Source organism: Typopeltis vanoorti, chromosome 24 (assembly GCF_054136105.1).
Source record: "Typopeltis vanoorti isolate ZY-2024b chromosome 24, IOZ_Tvanoo_1.0, whole genome shotgun sequence".
Taxonomy (NCBI): Eukaryota; Metazoa; Arthropoda; class Arachnida; order Uropygi; family Thelyphonidae; genus Typopeltis; species Typopeltis vanoorti.
This window is the reverse complement of record NC_143572.1, coordinates 61,583,697-61,602,255: the sequence shown is the minus strand read 5'-3', so window position 1 is coordinate 61,602,255 and position 18,559 is coordinate 61,583,697. Positions and strand designations below refer to the sequence as shown.

The window sequence follows — 18,559 nt, the reverse complement described above, 5'->3', positions numbered from 1 at the left end:
GGCCAAATATCAGTTATCACAATCAGATTTTCACTTCATGACAGTTGAGAAATCATGCATCTGTATTTAAGTTTCGTAGATGCAGAAAACACATATGACAAAGTGAGGCACTTAAAAACACCACAGATTGATTGATGTAAAAGTCAGGTGCAAGACAAGGATGCACACTAAATCTGCTGTTATTCATCATTTATATATGGATTAACATTATGAAGGAAGATTACAATGAGCCTGCTTTAAAATTGGATGTTAATCTCAGCTCTACACTTTGTAGATGCTATACTCTAAATAAATCCAGTACAAGTCTGCAGGATTCCTTAAGTAAACTGAATAACAGTTAACAAATTTGGTGGGAAAATTAGCAATAATTTTCCCACCAAATTTTCCTGCCTATGAAAATAGGTAGAAACACTGAAAACATCACCTGTATCCTGAATAGGACACCTGCAGAACAAAGAAAAAACATTTCAACTATTTGCCACAATTTTTACAGAAGATAGCAATTAAATAAGAAAACAGATGATACAATAAGCAAAGCTGTTATAGCATGAAGTCAATAAATTTATATGGAAAACAGAGTAAAATTAGTCAAAACAGTAAACTAGATGTATAGAAAACAGCGTTCAAACCAACTTTAACTTGTGGATCTCAGAACTGAATGCGATTCTGTTACTGATGACATCAAAACAGAATCATATTAAAATTCAAGATATTAGGATATCTTGAATTTCAAAATATTACATATTAGGATATCTTGAATTATCACCCCAAAATGCATAACCTTACACTTTGCCACATTAAACTGAAATCCATTCTCCTTAGCCCAGTCTGCCAATTTATCCAAATCATCCTGCAAAATTCTGACACCATGTGTATTAACTATTGCTCTACCAACTTTGCATCATCGGCAAGCAACTGAACAGTTCCTCTCAGATCCTTTCTATATCTTTAATGAACAAATTAAATAGCAGTGGTCCAAGAACAGAGCCCTACAGCACACCACTAGTCACAGGTCTTCTGGACTCTACTCCTGAATAAACTACTCTCTGATATCTCTCCATCAACCACCCACCTATCCATCTCACCAACCTTTTATTCATCCCCATGTGCTGCAGTTTACAGATTAGGATTCCATGTGGTATCCTGTCAAAGGTCTTTGCAAAGTCCAACAGTATCACTGTAAAACTATTACCTTTATCCAGTTCAGCTGTCATTGTATTATAAAACATGAGCAAGTTACTGAGGCATGATTTACCCTTCACAAAACCATGCTTCCCCCCCTCCCCATACAGTATCCCATTTCCATCTATCCATTTCTGTATTTTGCTCTTGACCAACTTCTCCAATACTCTGCCAACAACTCCTGATATGCTGATCAGTCAGTAATTTGCTACAGCAGTCTTGGAGCCACCTCATTTATGCAATGGAACTATTTTCCCCCTCTCAGGAGTAACCTAGAGCTGAGATCTAGATTAAACAATATGGATAAAGGCACTGACAATTCTTTTGCTGTTTCACATACGACTCGAACTGGTATACCATCCAATCCCACAGATGTATTCACATTAAGGTTCTGTAATGTGCTATTCACCTCCATTTCATTCACCTCAGTTCCTGTATAAGCCATCGGTTCCCTCATTACAAAGCATTCACTTAGCAATTCTACTATTTCGACTGATTCAGTTATCTTCCCACCATCAGCATTCCTTAAAATCATTCTATTGTATACATTTTTCCTTTTACTTGCAGTATATCGAAAGAACTGTTTGAGATTATCTTTAGCTGGATTGCTAACTTCCTTTCATAATCTGCTTTTCCTTTTCTTACCACACTATCCTCGAATTCTAACTGCTGAATTAAATGGCAAACATAGGCTATGTATTGATCAATATAATGTACCAATTACATCATATAATTGTTGCAATTGAACAGTCTCGCTTGATACTGTTATGTACCTATTCTACATCTACAAAATTTAAATATAGATCCTGTTATATTTCCATGATTTCTCAACCATTTGTCTTAAGGTGAAAATCTAATCCTGACTATCTTATTTGGCTTGAACCCAGCATGTTCTTTTTCCAAGTTTCTCTTGGCAATTTTTCTTAGCCTCTTAAAAATGTGTGTATAAATCTTACTCATTACACTCAAGTTCTCTGCAATTCTAACTTTAGTTATCTTTATAGAGGGATACTATTATCGTTCCACTCCAATCATCTAGAATTTGACCTTGTGACCACTATCAAACTTTTATATTTCCATATTTGAACATTTCTGAAATATGAATATCATCTACTCTGAATGCCTTTCCATACTTCCAGTTTCTGATGCTTTTTCTACTAGTATTGATATGTATTCCTGATTGTATTCATCTTGACTATTTTACACTACTGTTCTATTATTTCTTGATTCATTTAGTAATCTTTCAAAATAATTACTCTAGGCATCTGAAATATCTTTATTCTTTACTTTATGCTACTTATCTCTGATTCCTTTTACAGTACTCTTTGCTGATTTTTTTCTAAAATGTTCTGCTACCTTCAAGATTTATCTTCTCTTCCAAAGCTTTTTTCATGACTATTCATTATAATACAGAATGAGTCACTAAAGGGGTCAAAGTTAGATAATTGAAAGGAGACCTCTACAAAATCTTTTAAAGAATTGTGTCAAATTAGACTTCTGACCTGATATCCAATCCTTACCTTTGTGTAGTGCACCCTGTTAGTAGATATCTATCTTGGTACTGAAAAAATAATTGCTTAAACCTAAACAGTGAGGATGCAACAATATAAAAAATAAATTTATTTTATTCTAATGATTTCTCTATTATATGCTTTAATATAAATATTGTTCTACTGTTGATCTATTTTGTTTAAATCGTTGTGGCTTCTCAAATAATTCAAATTATTTTAGTTAATACAAAAAATCATTCATACAAAATAGCTTGCATTGCCAATTGATGGATCAATGAATATTTCTCAAAGTGTGGATTCAATGTTCATTACATACACTGATGATAGAGGTGAGGAGATAACTGCAAGAGACTAGACATCAACATGGAATGATATGTTAATGATATTTAAGCAAACTGGAGTGGATGGGAAAATTCTCACTAGAGTGATATACACAAATGGGTACAAATGGAGTAGCAGAAAGTCAGAAGAGAGCCTTGTTTGATTAAAAGGTAGTCAATATTTTTGTGTCAAGTATACTGGTGTCCAAAACCTAAAGACAAACTACATTTTTACCTATATATGAAACTTTTTCATGACTACAGCCAAATGTAGAAGCAAATTGACTATTGCAATTTATTGCAAGCATTCTAATAAATAATATTACACAAAAAAATGTGTTATAAATTTTGTACAAATTACACGGAAATATGTTTTTCGCAAAAGTTACAAATATTTCCTAAGGACATAGTTAAGGAATTAACATAAAGAAAACTATGCAAAGAGACATTTCATTACAGAATATGTCCATCACAAACTGCAGTGCAGCTCTCATAACTTTGCATCATGCTAAGCACTAAGTGATTGGGGAGTTCTTGAGGCCAACTGGCCCACTCCTTTGGAGCAAGGATAACACATCTTATTTTGTGGAGGAGAATTTCAAGCATCAATATGTCTCCTTCTTTAACCTTTTATTTCTGTCTACTGCTGGACAAAGGTCTACCCCATGATTTTCCAGACCACTTGGTTTTCTGCCTCTCCCATCCATCTCACTCCTGCAATTTGTTCCAGTTCATCCCTCTACCTTCTTCTTCTTTGTCTTGCTCCATCCTTTGGTCTCCACTCTGTTGTTTTTCTAGTCCATCTCTCGTCACTGCATCTGGCAATATGGCCAGTCCATCTCCACTTAGTCTGCTTAATATATTTTACAATATCCATGACACCTGTTTGAGATCTTATCCAGGTATTTGTCTTCCTATCTCTTAATGTTATTTTTAGCATACTTCTCTCCATGCGATGTTATGCTGTTCTCAGCTTTTTGTTTAGGGCTTCTGCTAAATTCCATGTTTCTGCTCCGTATGTTAGGACAGGACTGGTCGAAAGCTTTCCTTTTTAGACTCATAGGGATGTCACTTCTGAACATGTCTCTCATTTTCCCGTAAGCCATCCATCCAAGGTGAATTATTCATTCAATCACTTTTCTTTAGCCATCCTCAAAGGATAACAATTGACCCAAATATACATATGAAGTAACTTGTTCTATTTCATGGTTTTCAACTTTGACAGTTCTATGGTTTATGTATTTATTCATCATTATTTTTGTTATTTCTCTATTTATTTTTAATCCAATTACTCTCGAGGCTTCATTTAGCTGATTTAGCCTTTCTTCCAGATCTTCAACATTATCTGCTATTAGGACAATATCATCTACAAATTTCAGATGATGTAGCCTTGCTTCATTTATGTTTATTCCTTTTGTTTCCCAATTAAGGCTTCTAAAGACTTCCTCTAGTGCAGCTGTAAATAATTTGGGAGATATGGTGTCGCCTTGCCGGATGCCTTTTTGTATTGGGAACTTTTCACCATTTTTATATAATTTAATTACAGAAGTTGCATTATTGTAAATATGTTTTAGTGTTTCAATATATGGTTTCGCAATTCCCTGGATTTCAAGTGCTTTTAGTGTTGCAGATGTTTTAACTGAATCAAATGCTTTTTCGTAGTCTATATAGGCCAGACATAAGGGTTTATTGTATTCAATTGATTTTTCAGTGAGCTGTCTTAATGTGTGAATATGGTCCAAAGTATTGTAATTCTTTCTAAATCCAGCTTGTTCACAGGATTGCACTCCCTCTAGTTTAGATTTTATTTTATTATTTATAATTTTTGTGAAGACTTTATATATGGTGGGGAGTAGGCTTATAGGTCTGTGGTTTTTAATTTCTTCCTTAGTGCCCCTTTTAAAATTTAACATTAGAAATGAATTATTCCAATTTTTCAGAATTTTTCTCTGTTTTAGGCATTTATTGAACAGTTTAGTCAGCTTTTTGATGACAGGGCTTCCTCCCAGTTTTAAGAAGTCTACCATAATTCCATCTTCTCCTGAGGCCTTTCCCACAGTGCCATTTCCACTTCACCTTGTAAGATCTCAGGGGCATCATGTTCTTTCTCACTTGAGTTATCCATAGATGATTCTTAGATGTCTCGGTCTTTGTCTTCATAGAGTTCAGTATAAAATTCCTGAATTCTTTTGATTATTGCATCTCTATTTTTTTTTATAAGTTCACCATTTTTTCCTCTTACAGCAGCCATTTCCTTTGTTCCAACTGATATGTTCATCTTAGGACCTTCATATTATAATTGTTTTCTATTGTTTCTTTAATTTTCCTAGTATTATACAATCTAATTTCATGTTTCATCCTTTTACGTATAGTTTTACAAATTTCTGCATATTCTATTTTATTGGTGTTATTCAAATCTCTTATTTTCTTCATCAGATTTAAGGTTTCCTGTCTTAGTTTTTCCGCTCTTTGGTGCCTTTTTACACGTATTTCTAGTGCATTTCAAGAGATTTTGCTAAGATTTCAATGGCATCATCGATGGTAGTAGTAGCTTTAAAATGAGCTAAAAAATGAACTTTTTTAGTTCATTTTTGAATGATTCTCTATAACAGCTTTTATTATGGTAGAGATTTTGTAGATTTACTAAATTGGACTTTCTTCTTATGAGCTTATTCCATTCCCATTTTTTGTTGATCCATACTTTTGCACTTACTGGTCTGTGGTCACTTCCTGTATTAAATCTATTAAGCACTTCAGTATTATTTATTATATATCTTCTGTTGGAGAGAATGAAATCTTTATCATTGTAAGTTTGTCTATTTGGGATTCTCAAGTCCATTTTCGGTTCATTTTCTTCTTGAAAATGCTGTTCACGATAAAGAGGTTATTTTCTTCTGCGAATTCAATAAGTTTTTCTCCTCTTTCATTTCTCTGTCCAAATCCAAATTTACCGATGGAGTTCAGATGGTCATCTCTGCTTCCAATCTTGGCATTATAGTCACCCATTATAATTATGTAGAATTTTTTAGAATTATTTAATGTGGATTCTAATGTTTCATAGAAATCTTCTCTGTCTTAATCTGGATGGTCCATAGTTGAGGCATATATTTGTATAATTTTCAGTTGGTATCTTTTATTTATGAAGAGACTTAGTTCAGCTATTCTTGATGTCTCCTTACTGCATCCCAAACATGTTCTATGGGGATGAGATCTGAGAAGTGCGCTGGACACTCGATTTGATTAATAACCTTGATTTCCAGACGTAGAAGAAGAAGAACTTGATAAACAACTAAACCAAGCTAACATAAAGATACGTATAGTAACAGAAACAAAGAAAAAATAAAAAGGTACAAAAGAAACAAACAACTATATACTAATCTACAGTGGGATAAAAAAAGAAGAAAGAGCAAAAGCAGGTATAATGATTATGGTACATAAATCCCTAAAGAACAATATTGTATATTACAACTATTTGAATGAAAGACTAATAAAAATTAGACTCAAGACATTAAGAGGCCACATAACAATAATTGGTGCATATGCACCAGAAGAGGGAAAAGAAGAAAACAGTAATATATTTTATAAAGAATTACAGTGGCATAGATAAAACAAACAAAACTGACTATTTACTGCTAGCAGGAGATTTAAATGGCAGAATAGGAAACAAAAAATACAAAACAAACATAGGTAAATTTGGCGAAGATACATGTAATCAAAATGGTCGCAGATTGCGTGATTTTGTCATTTATAATAATATGAGAATAATGAATTCAATGTTTAAACACAAGGAAATACATAAATATACTTGGTCAGCCAGAGGATACAAATCAGTAATTGACTACGTTATCACAAATTTTAAATTAGCGGAGTTAATTTTAGACATAAGAGCATATCGAGGCTTTGAATTAAACTCTGATCATTATATATCAGCAAAAATTTGTTTTAAACCAAAGTGGCTAAAAACACATAGAATTGAAAATTCTTACCAGCCAAGCTACAAAATTTCTTCATTACAGGATCCTCAAGTTAGACAATAATATCAAAAATGCACAAACTTAAAAACAGAAACCACACATGAATCAAGTGACACAGAAGATGAATGGGAAAATTTGAAACAAATTCTCAAAAAAGCAGCAACAGAAACCTTAGGAATAAAGCACAAATGGATTAGAAAAAGAGGACTACGAGACTGGAACAAAGAAATAGAAAATATAATAAAAACCAAAAAGGACAGTTACCAGAAATGGCTAAATTCCAAAACAATAGAAACAGAAATAGAGTATAAAAGAAATAGTGTAATTGCAAAACGAGAAGTAAGGAAAAAACATAGAGAAAAATAGAACAATTTTGTAACAGAATTAGAAAAGGATTTATTTAAGCCACAACCCAAAACTTATAAAGTAATAAAGTACATGAATAAAGAAATAAAAGAAAAGATAAAAAAAACAACAACAAAAGATTTTAAAAAATGGGTGACCTATTTCCAAAATCTCTGGACAGATGAGAACAATGAAATAAAATTTTATAAGACAAAGAATGACCTAATAGAAAATATCACAATGTTAGAACTGAAAAATATAATAAAGAAGATGAAAAATAGGAAAACCAGGAGAAGACAATATAAATATAGAAATATACAAAAATGCAGGTGAAAAATTTAATGAAAGACTTCTGAAATTTTTAATATGGTTTGAATGTCTGGAAAAACCCCTAACTCTTGAAAAAAAGCACTGGTTATCCCAATCTATAAAAAAGGAAATAAAGACAATTGCAATAATTATGGGGGAATTAGCCTGCTGAATACAGGATATAAAATATATGCAGGAATATTAAAAGAGAAACTAAGCAGCATCGTAGAAGACAAATTACTAGAAGAACAAAATGGTTTCCGAAAATGCCGATCCTGCATAGATCCAATTTTTACTTTAAAATTATTAATAGAAAAGATAAGAGAATTTCAAAAAGAAACACACATGGCCTTTATTGATTATGAAAAAGCCTTTGACAAAATTAGTAGACAAAAATTCTTTAAAATATTAACCGATTTAAACATACCAAACCAACTTTTACAATCTATTCAAGAAATATATACAGGAAATAAAATAGCAGTTAAATTAGAACACATCTCAGAATGGAAAGATATATCAAGAGGAGTACGACAAGGATGTACCCTCTCACCTCTGCTTTTCAATATATATATAAATGAAATATTAACAATCTGGAAACAGCATAACCCATTTGGTATAAAACAGCATAACCCAAATGACCCTGCAAATGAAGATAGATACACTACTATTTGCAGATGACCAAATAGTATTAGCTACATCAGAAGATGAATTACAAAGATCATTAAATGATATCTCAAAGCAATATAATATGACAATATCTAAAGAAAAAACAAAAATAATGGCATTCAAAGGAGAAAACCCAATAAGAAGTAAAACAGTGATAGATAATAAAATACTAGAACAAGTAAACACTTTCAGATACTTGGGATGTGATCTATCATACGAAGAAGAAAAAGACATAGACACTAAAATATCAAACTTTGTCAAAGTAAATGGCATAATAAATAATATATTTAAGCCATCCCTAGTACAAAAACACACTAGAATCAGACTATATAATGTCTTGTCAAAACCAACTCTACTATATGGATGCGAAACATGGACCATGAAAAGGAAAGATGAAAACGAATTCAAACAGCAGAAATGAAGTTCCTCAGAAAAACAGCTGGATATACCAAGTGGGACCACAAAACAAATGAAGAAATCATACAATCCCTGAAAATAAAACTAATTAATTACTAAATAAGACAGTATAAACAAAAATGGCTAGAATATTTAAATCGAATGGACAACAGCAGACTACCAAAAATATTATACAGATATAAAATAAGTGGAAAAAGAAGAATCAGAAGACCAAGAAAGAGATGGCATGAGACCGGAACAGGCCACTTGGCCTAAATTCCATGTTAGGAAGAAGAAGAAGAGATTTCCAGACGTATCTCTACTGCCTGTGTATGATGTGGTGTGGCAATGTCATCCATAAAAATGAATTCTTTGTCTATAGCACCATGGAACAATTGAATAGTGCATTAAAAAACTTCGTTACAATATTGTTCACCAGTCATAGTCCCTTTTTCCAGTACTTGTAGCTCGATGTGTCCATTAAGCATAATGCCTCCCTACACCATAACAGCACCATATCTATCCCTTTCAAGAATATTCTCACAATGTTAAGCAGTATCACCTTCACACTAGATGAAGTGTTGTCTAGAATCGGAGGAAAGACTAAAACAACTTTTATCTGTAAAGAGCAGCACATTAGCCCATTGATGTCTTGTCCAATTTTTATGGAAACACCACTGAAAATGTGCTCTATAATGAGTTGTGGATAAAGGGATGCAAACCACGGGTCTTTGGGCCCACGTACCTGTGCTTGAATGGAACCAACTCGCAAGCTGACCTGCTGTGGCATCGATTACATTTTGTTGTTATATCAAAAATCTGTCTTTATGCTCCATGGTAAAGCAAAGGCGATCTCTTAGCAAACGTCTGGAACATATTCCATTGGTTTTAAATGCTGCCCAGAGCCTGGACACGATGCTTTATGAGATTCCAAACTCTGGCAATATCAGGCCTTCAAGTTTTGCAATAATTCTTCCCCCACATGAAATCATCTAGATAATGTCTTTGAAACATTGCAAGACATTCAAGTTTGCAACTTATTCCATCATGAAAAGAGCCTCCTTCGAAAACAATTTGCTTAGTGCAGCTTTTGCCTTTTATCCTGTTGAGTGCTAACCATGTGAGTTCTCTACATGCAATTTGAATGTATACCTGCTTTGTACTCAAGTATCATTTCAGTACACATACAGATACTGACTGCAAAATGTCTCAGTGAGGATTTAAATAGTGCTGCAAATCCCAGTAAAGACTGTAAACGTTTGCTAAAACATTCAATCTGAATTCCCCTTTTTCAGGAATTATGCTGTCATATGGAATAAAAACATAACTAGCCAAGTATACAACTTGTCAGATGTAAATACAACAATATGCAAGATAGTGAGCAACAAAGAAGAAGAGGAATAGATCTATTTCTGACAGTCAGTAATCTTGGTTCATAAAGCATTGGAGGACTTTTGGAAGATATAGAGAAGGGGCATAAGCTACTAGCAAATATTTGGCATAGCAGTCAAAGGAGAAAATGCACATAAGGGTGATAGTAGGTCAGGCAGGATCTGATTATGTAAAACACACCCATGAAAGACTCTACACCTACAGTAAATCAGTACTAAACATGGAATTTTTCAAGCTACTAGTGGTGGTGGTGTCATAGTGCAAAATAATACTCTAATCTTCTATAATCTAAATAACAACAACAATAATAATTTATCACCTAAAGAAATTTACAAATATCCTTGCATCAACAGTCTAAGCTTGCGACTAATGCAAGAGTTAAAAACTTATTGAAGTTATTTACTGACTACAATGGTTATAAAGAAAGAATACTATTACTACCTCTAGTATTCTTTGTCATATAATCAATGTTCCAGCTAAGTAAACATGAAAAAATAAACTGGTTTAAATAATTTAGACAGCTTACACCATCAGTGCGAAGAATTTTGCTTTTCAGCCAAGACAAATAGTAGACCCTGACTCTAGATTTTTTGCCTGAAATTGTGACCAATATATTTTGACCCTCCAAGACTTCCATTTGTTGAAACCTCCGCCTCGATATCAACTGATAAACCTTGCCTTGGCCACTGCGGTCCAGCAACATAAGGCCATTTTCTGTTCCTATTAGCAAGTTTACGCCTAATGACAAAGTAAAAATTCAAACTACTTTTAGTATATAACTTTGTGAAACAGCATTATTTACAATGTTACCAATTCATAATTAAGCAGCAATAAAATTTTGATGTTAATTATTGAACATCCTATAACAACTGACTTACACTAACATGCAGAAATATTAAAAAAAAATTATATATATATATATATATATATATATATATTAAAATGAAGATAAATTATTTAATAAGTCTTTGCTTTTCATTATGTGGCTATTCTACATACAGGTTGTGCTTCAAATAGGCTATGATTTTCCAAGGAGATAAGTGAAATGGGCCAATAGATGGCTTTGTAAAGCACAGATTTAAACAGTGGCTTAAAATTATCACACACACACACACGGAGGATAGTTTAAGGTTGAAGCTAGAAACTGGAAGGAGACCCACCTCCACAAAGCCTATTAAGTAATGTGTAGAACCAATGGTGCAGCTGAACTAATGCAAAATCATCATCTTGTGGTGTCTGCCTGGATACTGAATGAATGAGGATGCACTGGCAATTTGATATTTAGCTGAATAAATATATTTACTGGCTTAAACCAAAGTACAGAATGATGAAACAATATAATGGAATTTCTGCTATCTGGGGTCACCAGGTTAAACAAGGCTTCTACAGTTTTCATCAGAGAACCAGAGTGAACAGCGAAAAGTCAGCTACTGAAACAAAGCTGACAAACTCCAAATCAGCAGAATTTAAGATTAGCATCATCACATAAAAAGGAATCAACAGAAAAGAAATGGAACTGGCAGAAGAACTAGTGAAGTGCCAAATTGACATATTTGGTGTTACTGAAACAAAGAAGACAAAAACCAGATGAGATTCTTCTACACAACCATTAAAAGACGTTATGTGCAGACAGTAACAATCATGGAAATGAAGGTGTTGCTACAGTATTCAACACTAAATACAAGGATAAGCTTCTTGAATGGTAGGCAATATCAAGCACAGTGATGTGGGGGGAAAGGGGGGGGGAATTGGAAAAGCAAGACTAATGTATGCCTATGGCATCACAGACCACAGTGCAGGGGAATTTTCAATGGAAAAGGTAGCTAACACAAAGAAAAAGTTGATCCTTGTTGGAGATCTAAACAGGAGAGTGGAAAATGAATACCAAACATACAGAAGTGTTCCATGAAGAAAAGAGCAGAGCTAATAATAATAATAATAGATAAGATACATGCTGGATTTCTTTTCAGAATATGGACTAGTCGTCACTAATAAAATGTTCCAGCAAAGATGTGCACAAATTCACATGGAGAGAAGACACAAGGAATAATACATTAAAGATACCGAGAAATTATATTCTTGGTTTAATCCTTCAAAAGATGACAAACTCCAAATCAGCAAAATTTAAGATTAGCATCATCACATAAAAAGGAATTTTATGTGATGATGATTTCATGACTTGGCTATTTGTATCAGCCAGAATAGGTCAAAAGCAGGGGATTCTAAATTTATCATTCTCTGGCAGGCAATATTAGAATACAAAGGCACAGGTGCCACCTTTGTGGTGATAGCATACAACGTATAGGAAATAGGAAGTGGTTAACATTTAGTTATAGAGGCTAATGACTTCACATCACTTGCCTTAGTATCCCATAATGCAAAGCACACATCCCCTTGAGTGTATATAATGCTATGTATTATGGGAAGAGCTACTACCCAGACCTGTTTCGAACTTTGGGTTCTCATCAGTGGGCACTATACTCAGAAGAGATACCAAGGTTGAAGTTTTATTTTATTTATTTTATGTTGAGCCCATATATACACACAAAAAAAAGTAATGCAGAATTCATGTATTTCCCACATGTAAATAGTGAAAAGGTGTATTACCTTATTATTAATTACTCTGGATTAAAGACAGATGTTGAAAGCTTTTTTTTAATTTGGTTAAACTATAAGTTAGTATTTCTTCTGAGTCTGGCTCCCTCTGATGGTAGTTTGTATCCTGGGGAGCAGAGAGTTTCAGCTTGCTGGCAGGTTTTTTCCTGTCATTGAGTGGAGCCAATGCTGAGTTTATTGGGGCAACTGAGTTGAATAGTGAGTCTTTAAGGCCACTTAGTGAGATATAGAGTGATCCTGTAGATCACTCTGTGTTTTTGGAGAGGTGTCCCTGCACTTTAATATACCACAATAAAGGTTAAAACTGGTTTGGGTAGTGGCCCTTCCCCATAATACTTAGCATTATACACACCCAAAAGGATATATGATTTGCATAATGGGATACTAAGGCAATCGATATGAAATCATTAGCCTCTATATGCAAGCAGCCTAGTCGCGAAGAAACTTCACATGCAAACTTTGTTCACACTTAGATAAAGGATTAAATCACGAATATAATTACTTGGCATCTTTAATTTATAGTTTAACCAAATGGAAAAAATCTTCAACATAAGGAATAAGAAATCTCATTGACTATGTTATTGCTGACAGCAATATCTTCATGCTAGGGCAAGACAAGAATTTTTTTAATATTTACTCCACACACAAGATTTTTTTTTTTTTTTTTTTTGATTTTTATGGCACAAAGACATCAAAGGTCATACTTTGCCAGGACACAGGCCACAGCAGTACATATGGTAACTAGTTAGTAGGACACTCACAAACATCCATGCTCTCGGTGGGATTCGAACCCACAGCCTCTTGGTTGGAGAGTGGATATGCTAACCACTCAGTCAACCAGGCTGGCCCTCACACAAGAGGTACAAGAACCTATAGCATATCAATGCCATGTGTGAGGTGTAGATAAGGGTTGAGAAAGAAGAAACCAATGAGGGAAGGGTCATCTATGTGCTGAATCGCTCTCTGAACAGCATCAAGAATTTTTAAGATGGTATTGGGTACACCACCTCAAATGTGTGTACAGTATTCTAAGGATGGGTAGATTTAGAATTTATATAGGATTAGTAGATAGGTGGGTGTAAAATAGCTTTTTGAGTGGGAAGGACTGCCTACTTTTTTAGAAGCTAAGAAAGCTACTGATGCAAAGTGTTTGTGCCAAGAGAGGTGGGAGGTAATGTTAGTCCAAGGACTTCTTTGGTTCAATTATTTCTTTTTTCAGTCTACTAATACCAAACATTTGTACAGAAAATATCACTGAAACAATGCTTACAGGCAGAAAGATTCACTCTAAATTCCACTTTAAATTCTTGTCCATTATCTAATTGTGGTTCTTCACAAAGTATGACAAGGCCATTCAGGAGAAGAATATACCATAACACAAATGGTTGTCATCAACATTTCATTTTTATTTTCTGCTTACAATAATGCTCAAAATAGTCAAAAACATTAGCAACACATCAAAATTGTTTCCAAAATCATTGAAAACAAGAAATTTACATCCTATTAAAGTGACAATCATGCTTTATGGTCTCCTAGCCAAACCTATGGGTCTTTATTTTATCCAATTCGGCATTTACTATTTTAACCTAATGTTTAACCATTGTCTTTTATCTACAGTAAAAGAAACTTTCCTTGTTCTTACTTTTCCTCAAATTCTTACATTAATCCTGTACAATGACCTGCTACCAGTGATCACATCATTCAGTGTTTCTTTGATGTTTTGTGATAAAGACTTTTCCCATTTTGTATTACCTTTTCAATACTCTCCTATTCTAGAGACATGTTTTGCTAACAAATAAGTAGGTGAGCTAATACCATCTAGGATAGGCCGAAGAGGAATATTAGGCTTGTGTACCTTGAACGTTCCACATAAACATGGAGTTATATTCCTCTTTAGCCTATTGTAGATGGTATTACTTTGCATACTTATTTGTTATCAAAACATCTGGCTAATCTTCTAAAGAAGCACATCAGACACACAGACTCCATTAAAAATTAACAACACTTTGTAGAAAAATTAGGAGAAATTTCTATCTCACCAACAGACATTGTCTAGATATTGTATCCTTATTCACAAACGTTCCTGTAGATGAAGTTATTGCATCTACAAATCCAAAACCGTCACTTTGGTGGAGATACATACATGATATATTTATAATCTGGAAACACAGTGTGGCTGAGTTACACTATTTTCTTTCAGCTAATAATTCCTTCCATGATAAAATTAAATTCACTTTAGAACTTGAAAATTAAAGAAAATTATCTTTCCCCGATGTTTTAATTATGAAAAAAGCAAAAGGAGACCTCTCTCTTAGTATATACCGTACGCCCACTCATACTTACATTACTTACATTTCTCTTCACTGCACCATATATTGCAAAAATTAGGTATTATATATACACCAAAAAAAAAAGGTGATCTCTATTATAGGAGATGAAGAAACACTAAAAGAAGAATTACATTATCTTCTCCAACTATTGGTGAACAATGGTAATTCTAAGAAAACTACTCCTATTCCATAACAGATCCCTGATATTCTCTAAAGAGCCTCGGTTTCCATCCTTATATTGGCAAACTTTCTGTCAAAATCACCAATCTCCTGACATGACACAGGAATGGGTTTTATGCACGTTGTGACCATACGAGCTCTGATATGTTCACCTAAGGACCACAACCCTTTCAACAAACATCCTGGAGTTTACAATATTCCATGTTCTTGTGGCCTTGCTTACATAGGACAAACATCGAGAAGTTTGGAAATTAGACAAATAGAGCATATTGAAGATGTTAATCATAAACAGAGAAAATAGCTCAGGCCTAGTTTTCCACTTCTCTCACACTCACTACAATAGTGAATGGGACAAGAGCTCTAAGCCTTACATAGAAGACAATTTCAATGCTTGCAACATCGAAGAGGCAACAATGGTTATCCACTCACAAGGCACTCTCAAAAACAAGGAATGATTTTATGTGATATCTGGAAATCAATTATTAGATCTTTCTACATGGCAGACCAACTTTTCTGCCAACTATCATCATGCATACCTACTGAACTGACCCATGCTTCCAAGCTCCATGTGGAAGCAAGAGTCTGTCATTGTCCAGTTTTTTTTTTTTACTTTTGTATACTGGTTTTAGTTATGTAATGGTTTATGTTTACCACTTATTGTTATTTTTTGTTCTTCCTAACCCAGAAGAAGCCACTAGCATATGTGGCGAAATTAATTGATTTAACTATCTATATTATCACAACCTATTAAACCCAGTGTTAGTTATCATTTGTCACATTCATTTTGTGGTTGAAAAATCTACCACTCAAAGAGATAAATTAGTATACAGCAAGTTTTTAACAAATTAAGTTAATCAAACCAGTATCTACATATAAATAGAATATATAGTTAGATGTATTGGTATAAATGAATTCTTCACATACACTACTGATGTGCTATAGGTTCTTGTACTTTTGTATTCTTGTACAAAAGTACAAGAACCTATAAGTTATAGGTTCTTGTACTTTTGTGTGTGGGATAAATATTTAAAAAAAAAAAAAAACTTGTTAAAATGTTAAAAAATTCATGCAAGATAATATCTGCTTAGGGGTAAATGATTCAGACAAATTAGTAATGTGCTGGCACTTCACCAAAACATGATGAATTATGAGACAGGTTGCATTTTCGGCACATAGATCCATCTTCAGCCCTCAGTAAGTAAGAATGTGTAAAGATGACCATAATCTATTCAGGGCTTATCAAGAATAACTTGCTCTCTTCTGTTTCTGCATTGAATAGACTGCCAATGTTTAATTTTAGGCTGTCTGTAGTCCATATATATGGGAATGTCAAGCAATGCTGAAAATGCATGAGCTGATCTGACATCTGACAGATGTATCTGCAGTCTCTTTTCCCATAATTCTAATATGCCTGGGAATCCAGCACAACCAAACATCAAAATTATCATCAAATTCCTGCCATGTACCCTCAAGGGGTGTACAGGATATGACAGTACTACATGAAAAAATTACATCATTACTAACTTCCTATCTACAATTTTCCTCCAAATCAGTCTGTTACTTGTCAAGACTCCAACATTATCAGATCTTATATTTCTATCGTCTAAGGCACTTTGTACCGTATCAATCCACCTATATCTTGGTCTTCCTCTGGGTCGTTTTCCTGCCAACCTTGCAGAGAACACTAGTTTTGCTAATCTTTCCTCGCCCATTCTGTTTAAGTGACCATACCATCTGAGATTAGCTCTGGTAACGCATTCCTGGATGCTGACAATGTCAAGTTCTTTCCTAATATCCTCATTTTTAATATGATATTGCCATTGATGCCATCTGTTCACACCTCTAATCTTTCTCAGGACTCACATATCTGCGGTCTCTAGTCTTTGGTCAAGTGTTTTACTTCTGACCCAGCTCTCAGATCCATAAGTTAAAACTGGTTTGAACACTGTCTTGTATACAGCCTAATTTAGTGTTCTGACTAATTTCTTTCTTATTCCATATGAATTTATTCAATTGACTTCCCACCATACCAGCTTTGCTGATTCTGTTGTCTATTTCTATATTTAATTTACCATCTTCAGTAAAAATCGTGCCTAAGTAGCTGAAATGTTTTACTTGTTCCACAGGTTCTCCATTCACAACACAGTTGACATTTTCAATGATTCTGCCTATTTTCATTGTCTTTGTCTTTTTATTGCTGACCTTCATACCATATCTATTACAACAGCGATTCAATTTAGTCAGAGAATCTTGCAGACTTGTAGCGGATTTATTTAGAAGTATAACATCATCCGCATAAAGCAGAGCTGATATTAACATCTCCAATTTTGATATCAGGTTTGATACCACATTCCTTCATAATGTGATCCATATAGATAATGAATAACAGAGGGGATAATGTACATCCTTGTCTCACAGTAGATTTAACATTAAACCATCTTCCTGTACTTCCTTCAATTCTAACTGATGACTTACAACTCAAATAAAGACTAAGTATTGCTTGATATAATGCCCCATTGACACCATATAACTGCAGCGTATTGAATAGCTTCTCTCTTGGCACCTTGTCATATGCCTTTTCGAAATCGACAAAACTTAAATACAGATCTTTGTTGTATTCCCATGCTTTCTCGACTATTTGTCGTAAAGTGAAGATCTGATCCTGACAGCCTCTATTTGGCCTGAATCCAGCTTGTTTTTCACCAAGCTTTTCTTCCACAATTCTTCTGAACCGTTTCTCAAGTATACTTGCATAGATCTTGCCAGGAACACTCAGTAGGGAAATACCTCTGTAATTCTCACATTCAGTTTTATTTCCCTTTTTATATATGGGTATTATGAGAGCTTTACTCCAATCATCAGGAATTCGTTCCTCTGTCCAAGCTTTCTGAACTATGCAGTGCAGCCACTGTAAGACTTTTATACCACCATACTTCAGCATTTCTGGTCGAATATCATCTACTCCTGCTGCCTTTCCACATTTCAAGCCTTTGATGGCTTTTTCTACTTCAAGTATGGATATGTATACCTGACTGCATGCCTGGTCAGTGTTTTTTTATCACTGTGCTGTCATCACTGCTTGTTTCATTTAGCAGTTTTTCAAAGTAATTACTCCATACTTCAAGGATATCTTTTACTCCTGTTTTCATGTCACCTTTATCATCTCTAACTCCTTTTACAGCATTCTTTCCTCCATTCCTAAGCTTCTTCAACAACCTCCAGAATATTTTGCCACCTTCTTGATATTTATTTTCTATATTCTTGCCAAAGTCCTCCCATGACTTTTGTTTAGCTAGTTTTACACACTGCTTAGCTTTCTTACATTTGTCTCTGTATTC

The 18,559-nt window shown here is 34.1% G+C and overlaps 1 protein-coding gene across 5 annotated transcripts in view; it reads right to left on the bottom strand.

The window, feature by feature from the left end:
* The window catches only part of msn (serine/threonine-protein kinase msn), a 566,215-nt gene that overhangs the window by 144,310 nt on the left and 403,346 nt on the right, over positions 1-18,559 (bottom strand). For all 5 annotated transcript variants that reach the window (XM_090413541.1, XM_090413543.1, XM_090413544.1 and 2 more), the window contains one exon: positions 10,622-10,833. In XM_090413541.1, the coding sequence (XP_090269667.1) occupies positions 10,622-10,833 (212 nt within the window). The remainder of the gene's footprint in view (positions 1-10,621; positions 10,834-18,559) is intronic.